Source organism: Coregonus clupeaformis, chromosome 15 (genome assembly GCF_020615455.1).
Source record: "Coregonus clupeaformis isolate EN_2021a chromosome 15, ASM2061545v1, whole genome shotgun sequence".
Taxonomy (NCBI): domain Eukaryota; kingdom Metazoa; phylum Chordata; class Actinopteri; order Salmoniformes; family Salmonidae; genus Coregonus; species Coregonus clupeaformis.
Window position 1 is genome coordinate 59421860 of NC_059206.1, and position 14828 is coordinate 59436687.

A 14828-nucleotide genomic window follows, 5' to 3' on the forward strand; every position below is an offset into this window, starting at 1 on the left:
CTTTTAAGTGGTTATAGAATTTAACAGCTCTTTTCTTCTCTCCCCTCTCTCTCTTTTGTCAGGGCTAGGTTTTACAGAGGTAAAGACTAATCTTGGTGCCCTTCTATGTCCGTCTGTACCCTGCGTTGCCAACCGTCCTATGACAATGACAAACTTACATGTGTCCCTGTGCTGTCCTTCTGTGGGAGTGAAGGACTCACCTCTCCTTCCTGCAATGTCTCCTGGGAAACATTGACTTCCCTTGGATCACTTATGGCTTGTGTGAAAATAGTTGTAATATTCACAACATTTATGATAAAGATAAATATTTCTATATGGGAATACGAGTTGATTCTGAATTATATTTATTTTGGAATATCATGAAATCCTTTCCCACTGGGCAAAAACTGGTTGAATCAACGTTGTTCCCACATCATTTCAACCAAAAATGAAATGTGATGATGTTGAATCAATGTGGAAAACAGATTGGAATTGGGGGAAAGTCATCAACGTAAGGGAATTTCCTATCTTTAACCTAAATCCAGTGACATGGTGAAATAGTTTGTTTATTTCACATTTAATTCACTTTCGTTGACAACTCAACCAAATGTAAATCAAAACTAGACATTGAACTGACGTCTGTACCCAGTGGGTTTGGTTATATTCTGATCTCAGTAATCATAACTTTAATGAGTAAACACACAAACAGACACACATTACATATGTCATACAAGCATGGACGCTCACAAACATTTGAAGGCAGTTCAAATGGAGCACCAGCACAGTAGGAGAGCAGGCTCAGTCCATTAAGTCCAGTATATAGCATGACATAGCCTTCTGCTCTTTCAGCTGAATATGACTGCAGGCCTGAATAGACTGGGAACCACAAATGGCACACACTCCTCTTGACACACAGAGAACAAGTTCAAAGAACACACTTTAAGATATCTTTGTTTGGACATCATGCACAAAGATCATAGACTTTTCACCTCTGAAATTTTTCTGAACTATCACAAGTATCTTTGTTCACAGTGTAAAAGCCCGCTCCTTCGCTTTATGAGTCTGAGTCAGCTATTCTGATCTGATTGCCAGATCAGCCTCATTGTCCAAACTCAAGTTCTGGCTCCACTCTGCCATTATGTTGCCATGGTGATAAACACTGCGTTGGGGGGTGCCCTGGTCTGCGGTCAGCGTTTGACTGGTGAGGAAGGGTAGGTGGTGAGGAAAGTACGGTCCAGAGTACTGTCCTGTACCACCCTCAGCCCACTGACCCATGCCCTGGTCAGTGGAGTAGTGGCTATAGAGGGGGTAACTGTAACCCAGGTGCCCAGGGTAGGTTTTGGAGGACATGGGCAGATGGACCGGGGACACTCTGTAGTCCTGGGGCATGGCTGGAGCCAAGGTGTGGTGGTGGTGAGGGTGACCCATGTCCCTAACAGGGACAGGTCTGGTAGTCTCGTGCCCAGGGACAGTGGCTACATCTGGAACATGAGACTCATAGCTGCGCCTGCCTTCGCCATCCTCCACTATAGTGGAGGGAGAGGGAAGTCTGCCATACTCAACCGATCTGGAGAGAATGAGAAATATGGAGCGGTTACTGATATGAACTGTTAGTTGTTGTTGCCATCATGACATCAACCCACATATGAAATCAGTCACTCTCTGACTCCACTTTTTCATGCACAGTATGGAGGTGTACACTTCTTGTATCATAGATACACTTCTTGTATCATAGATGGCCTGTTAAGTATAGCCCTGAGTCACTGAGTTTTCTATTGGCATAATGGGTGCTGTTTCTGCATATGTTAGTTCTCGTGTGGGTGTGCAGGCTGTTAGAGTGACTCTCTAAATGGGGATTCACCAGTCTGTGTGGTGTGTCAGCCTTGGGTTTCCTCTAAAAAAAAGGGAAGTCAAGGTGTGATTTACAACGTGTGAGTGTGTGCCCGTGTGTGTCCTTGGTGGTTGTACAGTACCTGTATGGTTGGTAGGACATAGATGCAGGGCCAGGCACCATCTGCTCCTCAGTGCTGTAGTCCTGTCTGTGGTCGTGGAGCTCCAGTAGTTCAGTGTGCAGGCTGTGGCTCTGGGACGGGTCCTGTTTCAAGGCCCAGGGGGACAAGAGATCCTCCTTATCCGAAACCACGATCTCTATCCTCTGTTCCTCTGGCTCACAGTCTAATTTTGCCCTCTGGAGGTCTGTAAGGGAAAAGGTTTTACATCAATGAGACTGCCAATAGGCCTATGGGCTGGCAACCATTTACATTATAACAATGTCATATATTGTTGAGAAATAAATATGTTTCTATTGATTGGGACCTGGGGGACTTTTGTTTCCTGGGTCTTTGTCTTGTTTGGCTTTCTTTGTAGCATTCCCAAGACTCTTGTTGGATCGACACCTATGGGGAAAACATTATATGTAAAAATAAAAAAAAAATAAAAAGAAGAAGAAGAAGAAGAAAAAAGAAATCCTCACACGCACAAAGTGTTATAGTTCTAATAATACCTACCTCTTGCTATGAGTACGGGTATTCTCCCCTTTGAATCCCTTAGCAAAGGGATTGTGGTCAATCTTCAGTTTAGCGATCTGAAAGCAGGAGTAGAGATGAAGAAATCAGATTAGGTCACACTCATTACCGAAAAGTGAATTATATGGGTGTGCCGTTTGTATGTTCTTAATACGTGAGTTTGTAGACGGACCTTAGTGTTCTGGTAGGCGGTGACTGCAGTGAAGGAGGTCTCAGGGAAGGAGAAGGAATGGAAGTGTCCCCAGCGCACACTGTACAGACTGTCAGCCTGGACCACAGAGAAGCGTGGGATGTAGCGATGCATAGAGTGCAGGATGATCTGGGGACAGAACAGATACAACACAGGTTGAGTCAACTAACAGCATTGTTTATAGACAGTACTGTATACTCTCAGACTGTGAGGCGTTGAGGGCTGGGGATCCAGTAGAGAAGGAGATGGGTTTACTTACATGGCCGTGCTGGTCCAGAGTATTGTTGGTGAGTTTGAGCTTGAGGAAGGACACAGATTGCTTCATCCAGTAGGAGCCCAGAGCGGGGGAGTCTGGATGCACGTATGTCCGACAGGGGAGCTGGGGCTCGGCTTTCCCAGCCATGTCCCACTGGCCCTTATTCCACTACAGAGACAGAGAGCAGGGGGGAGGGGATGGGGTTTACCCAGGTGTGAAACAAACTCCAAGACAAGACTCAACATGTAGACACTCCACAAAAACTCACATACCCTCAGTCTCTACAGTGAGATATGTAAGGAATCTGTGGTGCATATTACTGCATGTTTGAGTAGTATCATGTAGGTATGTACAGTGGGGAAAAAAAGTATTTAGTCAGCCACCAATTGTGCAAGTTCTCCCACTTAAAAAGATGAGAGAGGCCTGTAATTTTCATCATAGGTACACGTCAAATATGAGAGACAAATTGTGGAAAAAAATTCCAGAAAATCACATTGTAGGATTTTTAAGGAATTTATTTGCAAATTATGGTGGAAAATAAGTATTTGGTCACCTACAAACAAGCAAGATTTCTGGCTCTCACAGACCTGTAACTTCTTCTTTAAGAGGCTCCTATGTCCTCCACTCGTTAACTGTATTAATGGCACCTGTTTGAACTTGTTATCAGTATAAAAGACACCTGTCCACAACCTCAAACAGTCACACTCCAAACTCCACTATGGCCAAGACCAAAGAGCTGTCAAAGGACACCAGAAACAAAATTGTAGACCTGCACCAGGCTGGGAAGACTGAATCTGCAATAGGTAAGCAGCTTGGTTTGAAGAAATCAACTGTGGGAGCAATTATTAGGAAATGGAAGGCATACAAGACCACTGATAATCTCCCTCGATCTGGGGCTCCACGCAAGATCTCACCCCGTGGGGTCAAAATGATCACAAGACCGGTGAGCAAAAATCCCAGAACCACACGGGGGGACCTAGTGAATGACCTGCAGAGAGCTGGGACCAAAGTAACAAAGCCTACCATCAGTAACACACTACGCCGCCAGGGACATAAATCCTGCAGTGCCCTGCTTAAGCCAGTACATGTCCAGGCCCGTGCTAGAGTGCATTTGGATGATCCAGAAGAGGATTGGGAGAATGTCATATGGTCAGATGAAACCAAAATAGAACTTTTTGGTCAAAACTCAACTCGTCGTGTTTCGAGGACAAAGAATGCTGAGTTGCATCCAAAGAACACCATACCTACTGTGAAGCATGGGGGTGGAAACATCATGCTTTGGGGCTGTTTTTCTGCAAAGGGACCAGGACGACTGATCCGTGTAAAGGAAAGAATGAATGGGGCCATGTATCATGAGATTTTGAGTGAAAACCTCCTTCCATCAGCAAGGGCATTGAAGATGAAACGTGGCTGGGTCTTTCAGTATGACAATGATCCCAAACACACCGCCCGGGCAACGAAGGAGTGGCTTCGTAAGAAGCATTTCAAGGTCCTGGAATGGCCTAGCCAGTCTCCAGATCTCAACCCCATAGAAAATCTTTGGAGGGAGTTGAAAGTCCGTGTTGCCCAGCGACAGCCCCAAAACATCACGCTCTAGAGTAGATCTGCATGGAGAAAGGGCCAAAATACCGTGTGTGAAAACCTTGTGAAGACTTACAGAAAACGTTTGACCTGTGTCATTGCCAACAAAGGGTATATAACAAAGTATTGAGAAACTTTTGTTATTGACCAAATACTTATTTTCCACCATAATTTGCAAATAAATTCATAAAAAATCCTACAATGTGATTTTCTGGATTTTTTTTCCTCATTTTGTCTGTCATAGTTGACGTGTACCTATGATGAAAATTACAGGCCTCTCTCATCTTTTTAAGTGGGAGAACTTTCACAATTGGTGGCTGACTAAATACTTTTTTTCCCCACTGTACATCATTGCATATAATCGACCAACATATATACATTAACTGATATAACAAAGGGAAAACTCTCTCTCGATGGAGCCATTTGGTCAAAAGCAACAGTGTACTGAGGGGAGGGCCAGTGGATGCACGGAGGGGTGATTGCTCCCCATTCACTTTGATTGGAGTGGGGGGAGGTGGAGGTGGGGTGCTAAATGGGGGTAGAAAAACAGGAAGTAGTAATGGTCTTTGATATGCAGTGTGTGTGGTGATTGGCTGGGTGTGGGCGGGTCACCATCTGGACTGTGTGCAGATTGACTGCTGGGGTTGCATACACAAGCATGTCTTCTACTTAATCTCCTTATGTTTCCTTTTAAAACAATGCCTGACTATATTCCAAACTGTGATACGTTTGGGTTATCAATAGGACCTTTCCCAATATTAATGTATTGGAATGTGTATATAAGACATGATATATGAGGCATTATAGAAGGATGGTGGACATGTTCTTACCCTGTATCTGAAGTTGTCCACAGGAACCATATCCACCATGAGGACATAGTTGGCATAGGGTTGGAGTCCAGATAGACTGATGTTGCAGTGGGGAAACATCCTCCTGATACACACAATCCCACACAAATGGTATTATCCTGACCACAACCCTATGCTCTCTCATTCTTACACGAGACAAAAAAGAATACTAGCAGCATAGACAGTTTCACTGCATTGCTAAAGCTACAGTATTGCATGAAATGTGGGTGACAAGTACTCCTCAGTGCACACACGTCCATTGTGTTTTGTAGATTTACATATGAGAAATGAATGGGATATGGGAGACATGGGATGTGCTCAGTCAATGACTTGTTTGGAGATGGCACCAGCTATGATGACAATGATTGATTTGACAACAACAACAGTATCTTACCGGCCATGTTTGGTGATGATCATCTCAGTCGCTAGGTTGTGGAAGGACTTCCAGAGGTCAGACTTCTCCAGGGTCATCCTGACGTTTCCCTGGTGGTAGGGGTCAGCTGTAGGGGGGGACGGGGTCATCATGTTGCTGTTGCTCTCTTGCCAGAACACTGACTCACTAATCTAGTAAAGGTTGAAAAAGTGATGCTTACCAGTAACATGCTGCATTGCCTGCAGAGTCCACTACAATGGTCAAAGAGAATATCAAGATCAAATTCCTTATCCAAATCTGTGTGTTGTTCTCGCTAGAATCTAACCCACATCACTGTGAGAATACTATGAGAGGGGCTGTGGACTTAGTGGTGGCCCTTGGATTATGGAAAGTTTAGTATCAATCTCTTCTTCTTCTTCTTCTTCTTCTTCTTCTTCTTCTTCTTCTTCTTCTTCTTCTTCTTCTTCTTCTTCTTCTTCTTCTTCTTCTTCTTCTTCTTCTTCTTCTTCTTCTTCTTCTTCTTCTTCTTCTTCTTCTTCTTCTTCTTAGTAGTATTGATCTCAAAACTTTCCTATCTGTATCCTCAGCTTGTGGAGTAAGAATGACTGACCTCTGGAGTTCATTAGTGAGCCCAGAAGGGGAAGGGCCTGTGAGAATAAAGTAGGTGTGGTTACAACAGAGTGGTGTGGGGGGCCTTTGCCTGATTTCTAATCTTTAAAGTGTCCCATCAGGCGAGGGGGTGGGCATACTGTGGTGTTGTGCAGAGATAGCTGCCTGAACATGACCTTTTGTTTTCAAACTGTAAATGCATCCAACAAGTTTGTAGAGTCACAAGCTTGATGTAGTCATTGCATGCTAAGAATATTGGACTAAATACTACACTTTTGACAATTTGTTCAAATACTTATGACTTCTTCAAATGGGGGGACTAGATACATTAAGTACTTTCATTTCTGAATGGTAAAACATATAAAACTCAGCAAAAAAAGAAACGTCCTCTCACTGTTAACTGCGTTTATTTTCAGGTTCTTGCTGTGAGATGTTACCCCACTCTTCCACCAAGGCACCTGCAAGTTCCCGGACATTTCTGGGGGGAATGGCTCTAGCCCTCACCCTCTGATCCAACAGGTCCCAGACATGCTCAATGGGATTGAGATCCGGGCACTTCGCTGGCCATGGCAGAACACTGACATTCCTATCTTGCAGGAAATCACGCACAGAACGAGCAGTATGGCTGATGGCATTGTCATGCTGGAGGGTCATGTCAGGATGAGCCTACAGGAAGGGTACCACATGAGGGAGGAGGAGGTCTTCCCTGTAACGCACAGCGTTGAGATGGCATGCAATGACAACAAGCTCAATCCGATGATGCTGTGACACACCGCCCCAGACCATGACGGACCCTCCACCTCCAAATCGATCCCGCTCCAGAATACAGGCAATGTAATGCTCATTCCTTCGACGATAAACGCGAATCTGACCATCATCCCTGGTGAGACAAAACCGTGACTTGTCAGTGAAGAGCACTTTTTGCCAGTCCTGTCTGGTCCAGCGACGGTGGGTTTGTGCCCATAGGCGACGTTGTTGCCGGTGATGTCTGGTGAGGACCTGCCTTACAACAGGCCTACAAGCCCTCAGTCCAGCCTCTCTCAGCCTATTGCGGACAGTCTGAGCACTGATGGAGGTATTGTGCATTCCTGGTGTAACTCGGGCAGTTGTTGTTGCCATCCTGTACCTGTCCCGCAGGTGTGATGTTCGGATGTACCGATCCTGTGCAGGTGTTGTTACACATGGTATGCCACTGCGAGGATGATCAGCTGTCCATCCTGTCTCCCTGTAGTGCTGTCTTAGGCGTCTCACAGTACGAACATTGCAATTTATTGCCCTGGCCACATCTGCAGTCCTCATGCCTCCTTGCAGCATGCCTAAGGCACGTTCACGCAGATGAGCAGGGACCCTGGGCATCTTTCTTTTGGTGTTTTTCAGAGTCAGTAGAAAGGCCTCTTTAGTGTCCTAAGTTTTCATAACTGTGACCTTTATTGCCTACCGTCTGTAAGCTGTTAGTGTCTTAATGACCGTTCCACAGATGCTTAATTGTTTATGGTTCATTGAACAAGCATGGGAAACCCTTTACAATTAAGATCTGTGAAGTTATTTGGATTTTACTAATTATCTTTGAAAGACAGGTCCTGAAAAAGGGACGTTTCTTTTTTTGCTTACTTTTGGTCATGTAGTGTATATATATATATATATATATATATATATATATATATATATATTACAGTGAGGGGAAAAAGTATTTGATCCCCTGCTGATTTTGTACGTTTGCCCACTGACAAAGAAATGATCAGTCTATAATTTTAATGGTAGGTTTATTTGAACAGTGAGAGACAGAATAACAACAACAAAATCCAGAAAAACGCATGTAAAAAATGTTATAAATTGATTTGCATTTTAATGAGGGAAATAAGTATTTGACCCCCTCTCAATCAGAAAGATTTCTGGCTCCCAGGTGTCTTTTATACAGGTAACGAGCTGAGATTAGGAGCACACTCTTAAAGGGAGTGCTCCTAATCTCAGTTTGTTACCTATATAAAAGACACCTGTCCACAGAAGCAATCAATCAATCAGATTCCAAACTCTCCACCATGGCCAAGACCAAAGAGCTCTCCAACGATGTCAGGGACAAGATTGTAGACCTACACAAGGCTGGAATGGGCTACAAGACCATCGCCAAGCAGCTTGGTGAGAAGGTGACAACAGTTGGTGCGATTATTCGCAAGAACTGTCAACCTCCCTCGGCCTAGGGCTCCATGCAAGATCTCACCTCGTGGAGTTGCAATGATCATGAGAACGGTTAGGAATCAGCCCAGAACTACACAGGAGGATCTTGTCAATGATCTCAAGGCAGCTGGGACCATAGTCAAGAAGAATACAATTGGTAACACACTATGCCTTGAAGGACTGAAATCCTGCAGCGCCCGCAAGGTCCCCCTGCTCAAGAAAGCACATATACAGGCCCGTCTGAAGTTTGCCAATGAACATCTGAATGATTCAGAGAAGAACTGGGTGAAAGTATTGTGGTCAGATGAGACCAAAATCAAGCTCTTTGGCATCAACTCAACTCGCCGTGTTTGGAGGAGGAGGAATGCTGCCTATGACCCCAAGAACACCATCCCCACCGTCAAACATGGAGGTGGAAACATCATGCTTTGGGGGTGTTTTTCTGCTAAGGGGACAGGACAACTTCACCGCATCAAAGGGACGATGGACGGGGCCATGTACCGTCAAATCTTGGGTGAGAACCTCCTTCCCTCAGCCAGGGCATTGAAAATGAGTCGTGGATGGGTATTCCAGCATGACAATGACCCAAAACACACGGCCAAGACAACAAAGGAGTGGCTCAAGAAGAAGCACATTAAGGTCCTGGAGTGGCCTAGCCACTCTCCAGACCTTAATCCCATAGAAAATCTGTGGAGGGAGCTGAAGGTTCGAGTTGCCAAGCGTCAGCCTCGAAACCTTAATGACTTGGAGAAGATCTGCAAAGAGGAGTGGGACAAAATTCCTCCTGAGATGTGTGCAAATCTGGTGGCTAACTACAAGAAATGTCTGACCTGCCAACAAGGGTTTTGCCACCAAGTACTAAGTCATGTTTTGCAGAGGGGTCAAATACTTATTTCCCTCATTAAGATGCAAATCAATTTTTGACATGCGTTTTTCAGGATTTTTTTGTTGTTGTTCTGTCTCTCACTGTTCAAATAAACCTACCATTAAAATTATAGACTGATCATGTCTTTGTCAGTGGGCAAATGTACAAAATCAGCAGGGGATCAAATACTTTTTTCCCTCACTGTATATACACTACATGACCAAAAGTATGTTGTCGAACATCTCATTCCAAAATCATGGGCATTAATATGGAGTTCGTCCCCCTTTTGCTGCTATAACAGCCTCCGCTCTTCTGTGAAGGATTTCCACTAGATATTGGAACATTGCTGTGGGGACTTGCTTCCATTCAGCCACAAGAGCATTAGTGAGGTCGGGCACTGATGTGCGATTAGGCCTGGCTCGCAGTCGGCGTTCCAATTCATCCCAAAGGTGTTCGATGGGGCTGAGGTCAGGGCTCTGTGCAGGCCAGTCAAGTCCTTCCACCCCAATCTTGACAAACCATTTCCATATGGCTGCTCAGCCATGGAAACACATTTCATGAAGCTCCCGACTAACAGTTCTTGTGCTGACGTTGCTTCCAGAGGCAGTTTGTAACTTGGTAGTGAGTGTTGCAACCGAGGACAGAAGATTTTTACGCGCTACGCGCTTCAGCACTCGGTGGTCCCATTCTGTGAGCTTGTGTGGTCTACCACTTCGAGGCTGAGCTGTTGTTGCTCCTAGACTCCTCCACTTCACAATAACAGCACTTACAGTTGATCGGGGCAGCTCTAGCAGGGCAGAAATTAAATTTGATGAACTGACTTGTTGGAAAGGTGGCATCCTATGATAGTGCCACGTAGAAAGTCACTGAGCTCTTCAGTAAGGCCATTCTACTGCCAATGTTTGTGTATCGAGATTGCATGGCTGTGTGCTCGATTTTATACACCTGTCCGCAATGGATGTGGCTGAAATAGCCGAATCCACTAATTTGAAGGGGTGTCCACATACTTTTGTATATATAGTGTGTATATATATGAAAATACCCTGTAATAAAAGGTGACATTCTGTACTGTCGGCTCATATGAAACATTTCATCTAAAAAATTAAATAATTATGAAAACATGGGCTCTACTAGCTGACCTGTGTTCATGGATCTAAGAGCCCTGCTCGGTTTATATTCTTCAAACATATCAGACATGTACTCGGGTCCTAAACCATTCAAAGATTTATAAACTAAAAGCACCACTTTGAAATCAATTCTGTAACTGACTGGATGCCAATGTAAAGATTTAAGAACCGGAGTGATGTGCTCCGTTCTCTTGGTCCTGGTTAACATTCTAGCAGCTGCATTCTGTACTCGGGTTCTAAACCATTCAAAGATTTATAAACTAAAAGCACCACTTTGAAATCAATTCTGTAACTGACTGGATGCCAATGTAAAGATTTAAGAACCGGAGTGATGTGCTCCGTTCTCTTGGTCCTGGTTAACATTCTAGCAGCTGCATTCTGAATGTGCTGCATCTGATTTACAGTCTTTTTCGGGAGTCCTGTTAAGAGGCCATTACAGTAGTCAACCCTACTATAGATAAAAGCATGGATGAGCTTCTCTTGATCTTTCTGGGACACAAAGCCTTTGATTCTGGCTCTATTTTTTAGATGATAGAATGCTGTTTTGGTGACCACTTTGATATCACTGTTAAATGTGAGGTCTGAGTCTATCAGAACACCAAGATTGCGCACTTGATCACTGGTTTTAATTCATTACATTTCACAGTGGACATGAGTTCTGATGGTATCTGCTTTATTGGGTTTGTAAGCTTGTCGACCATGACAAATAGAGTGCGGTTATTGTTGATATTCTTGTTGATCATTCCCGATAAATGTTGCTGTCTGGCCCTGCATAACTCATTGTTGAAGCTACCAAGGCTTTGTTTATAGTTTAGTTTTCCTCCACTTACGTTCCGCTTTCCTACATTCTCTTTTCAGGGCGCTTACCATCATGGTGGTTCTCCATGGTGTTTTCTGTTTGCTCATAGTTTTCTTTACCTTTACCGGTGCAACACGATCCATGACATTCAATATTTTGGCATTAAAATTATCCAGGAGTACATCAACTGACTCAGCACTTATTATTGGAGAGATAGCTATGGCTTCCATAAACTGAGCATTGGTACTCTCATTAATGTACCTTTTCTTAACAGAAACTGAGTTTACTGGAACATTCGGGGTGATAAGTGATTCAAAAAAGACACAGAAATGATCAGACAGGGCCATGTCTTTAACCATGACAGAAGAAATATCGAGACCTTTAGAGATAACCAGATCTAAAATGTGGCCTTGAGTGTGTGTGCGCTCTTTCACATTTTGAGTGAAGCATATGTAGCCTAGTACACCCAATATAACAAGTTTTTGTTATTGTATAGTTTATTATAGGATAAGTCCGGTGTACACTCACAATAGAGTAACTCATACAAGAATCAATAGACTTTCTTACTTGTACTCTCGCCCCTACCCAAGGTGGTGTAGAGTTAGAGGGCCCTATAATCCAGCCTCTGTCCCTTCCTTCCTGATGACTGATGTTGTGTATTAAATGGGGGGGGGTGAGTTGTGTCTGCCCTTGACAATGGCAGGCAGCTCTGGCTAATCTTATGTGGTCGTTGGCCCCCTCAGGCCAGGAGAGCGGCCCTATGGGGCCTAATGAGGCTGCCATTTAGCGGCCTGTTAGCCTGGATTGGCAGAGGGAGGGGATGGTGGGATGGAGGCTCCAGGGCTCTGATGTGTGATGCCCCCACCGAAGGCCCTCCATCCTGGCTGCTCTGATCGCATGCGGCCCCTGTCTCGGTCTGGAACACCCTCCTGATCCCCAGCTGAGGTCCATACACATGCTAAACACACACAGAGAGCAGTGATAGAGGGACGTTCACACAGCCCAGGCACATCCTCTCTGTCGTTTAGACACACTATCATTGAGGTTTGAGACGACTCCAGAAGTTGTTTCAGTCTCTGTTGTGTATATTCTATTTGTGTTCATTCTTCTGTGATATAGTATTACTACACTGTTTTGGAGCACATGACATGGCCCGGGTTGGTAAGAAAGTGCTTTGAATAAACATTGTCTTTATTCTGAATAGGTTACTATGTCTGTGTATCACCATTGTATGCTACATTTTCATAGCAGAAGGGTAGAGGGTGAGGCCTTTGTATGTAGTAGCTTTGGTGGCTATTGTCTCAAGAGTTAGTTCAGGGAGGGATATAATTCAATACACACAGTGCTACATGGAACCTCTCATAGGGATACAACAGAGGGTGTAGAAGGAATGCATGACTCATGTCAGTGTGTCAGTGTGAAACTCATTGTTGCAGAAGGTTTAGTATCGCTGTTTCACTTAGCACCTCCAGTTTTAAGAATGTTCCAGATGGGAAAACCAGGATGACTCAGGCAGGCCTAAATACTCAGGTTTACCAAGGTGTGTGTGCGTGTGCACGCGTGTGTGCATGTCTGTTATACAGTAGCCTATGAGAAGTTGAAGCATTGGAGTGTTCTGTCAGGCCCATCTGCCTTCCAGACAGGCATGTAGAGACACATCCCTACCACTTAAATCCACCTCAGGAAGGTGGAATCTGTATGTGCCTGAAGCATAGGTTTTCCCCATGACCTTTGCAACTATGTTACAGTATGCATGGCAAAAATGGTTAGACTTATATACCTTTTGGGATGGGAGCATTTATTACTGTCAAATAATTTAGACAGTCTACAGTGTTTCCACATGAATAGTATCTGCAACCAAACTAATAACAGCACTGTCTAACACTCTTAATAAGCAGACGATTTAAAATCAGCTCTATTAGATTTGATGAGATCTACACTGAGATCATTGGAGCATTAACAGACTGGTCTCTTCAGATGCCGTTTCTCTGCCGCAGTGAGCATCACCGTGGGAATAGCTCACACTGGTGGATTCTGGTTGCATGGCAACCTGTTATGCTCAGCCATTGAATTAGGAATGAGTACTTTTATAGGATCTCTATTTTTTTTTACATCATTTAGCAGACGCTCTTATCCAGAGTGACTTACAGGAGCAATTAGGGTTAAGTGCCTTGCTCAAGGGCACATCGACAGATTTTTCACCTAGTCGGCTCGGGGATTAGAACCAGCGACCTTTCGGTTACTGGCACAACGCTCTTACCCACTAACCCACCTGCCTCTATGGGCTCAGCTGCCTCTGGGTCCCCACACAGGCATTTCTAATAATGTGGAAAATAAATAATCTGTTGAACCAAAACATGTGGAAACCAAAACAACATGGAAATCGTCATGGAAAAGGGTAAATTACAACTTGACTTACATCTGGTGCAACCAACCCCTGGTCTTTTGAAAATGTTTCTCTGTGGCGTAGCCGTCTGCAGGTTGTCCTTTATAAAAAAGATTGTGATACTGCACTGTGACTACAATCTTAATTTCGTAAATGGTTATAGTAAAATAGGCTACTTTGCCCTTTATTCACTGAAGCCTTTACCATCCGATCTAGGCTTATTCAATTAGATGAAGATCAGATGGTGGCTTGAACATAGGTCAAGAAAAAGGTCAGTGTGCAACATGCATATTGGTAAATGCCATCTCTATTGGATTGGGTTTAGGGACATTACGGTGAAATGTCATGAAATGGCAACACTTGTGTACTCTCCTTCTGTTGAGATGTAAGGTTGATTCATACCACTAGAGGGTACCCTCATCTCTCCTATAGATTATACATTGAATTTCCATGGCAGAGGAGGCTGGTGGGAGGAGCTATAGGAAGATGGGCCCATTATAATGGCTGAAATGGAATAAATGGAATGGTACACATGAAACATGAAACCACATGTTTCACTCTGTTGCATTAATTCCATTTCAGGTCCCCCTACCAGCCTCCTCTGGTCTGTAGTATTTACTTCAATATAATATGCCATTTAGCAGACGCTTTTATCCAAAGCCACTTACAGTCATGCGTGCATACATATTTTTTTTTTGTGTATGGGTGGTCCCAGGGATTGAACCCACTACCTTGGCGTTACAAGCACCGTGCTCTACCAGCTGAGCTACAGAGGACCAGTTAGTGTAAAATATCTTTCTCTGTATTTGACTGTTAGTAGCACTTAGCTTATGCCTACTCAATAACACATTCAACATTATAATCTTGTTTTATCTTTGAAAATGTGAGAAAAGACAGTCCTGGGGCTTGATATATGAATATTGGAATGAATAATTTTCACTTTAAATTAAGCATTTTATTCTATGCAATTAGACTAGATATAAATACGTATTTTTGACGCAAGATAGATTGGAAAAGCTTCATTTAGACATGTAGATACCTTACAGTATAGACATTGAACATCTGAATGCCTTACAACACACTGTCTTAGAACCTCTTAAGGATCTGACCCTTTT

The 14828-nt window shown here is 43.8% G+C and overlaps 1 protein-coding gene across 1 annotated transcript; it reads right to left on the bottom strand.

The window, feature by feature from the left end:
- Positions 1 to 327: 327 nt before the first annotated feature.
- LOC121583335 (T-box-containing protein TBX6L) lies at positions 328 to 6230 on the bottom strand. The gene is made up of 9 exons (XM_041899513.2): positions 5973 to 6230; positions 5774 to 5879; positions 5362 to 5464; positions 2954 to 3118; positions 2677 to 2823; positions 2487 to 2563; positions 2296 to 2375; positions 1953 to 2175; positions 328 to 1546 (listed from the first exon to the last, which is right to left on the bottom strand). Exons 1-9 carry the CDS (start codon positions 5986 to 5988, stop codon positions 1051 to 1053), a joined length of 1413 nt encoding a protein of 470 aa, XP_041755447.1. The 5' UTR covers positions 5989 to 6230; the 3' UTR covers positions 328 to 1050.
- Between the last annotated feature and the right edge of the window lie 8598 nt (positions 6231 to 14828).

Coding starts and splice junctions, on each gene's coding strand:
- LOC121583335 (XM_041899513.2), bottom strand. Junction 3,119..5,361: donor TGGACAACTTCAGATACAGG/GTAAGAACATGT, acceptor CTGTCTCTGTAG/TGGAATAAGGGCCAGTGGGA. Junction 1,547..1,952: donor ATGTCCTACCAACCATACAG/GTACTGTACAAC, acceptor CATTCTCTCCAG/ATCGGTTGAGTATGGCAGAC.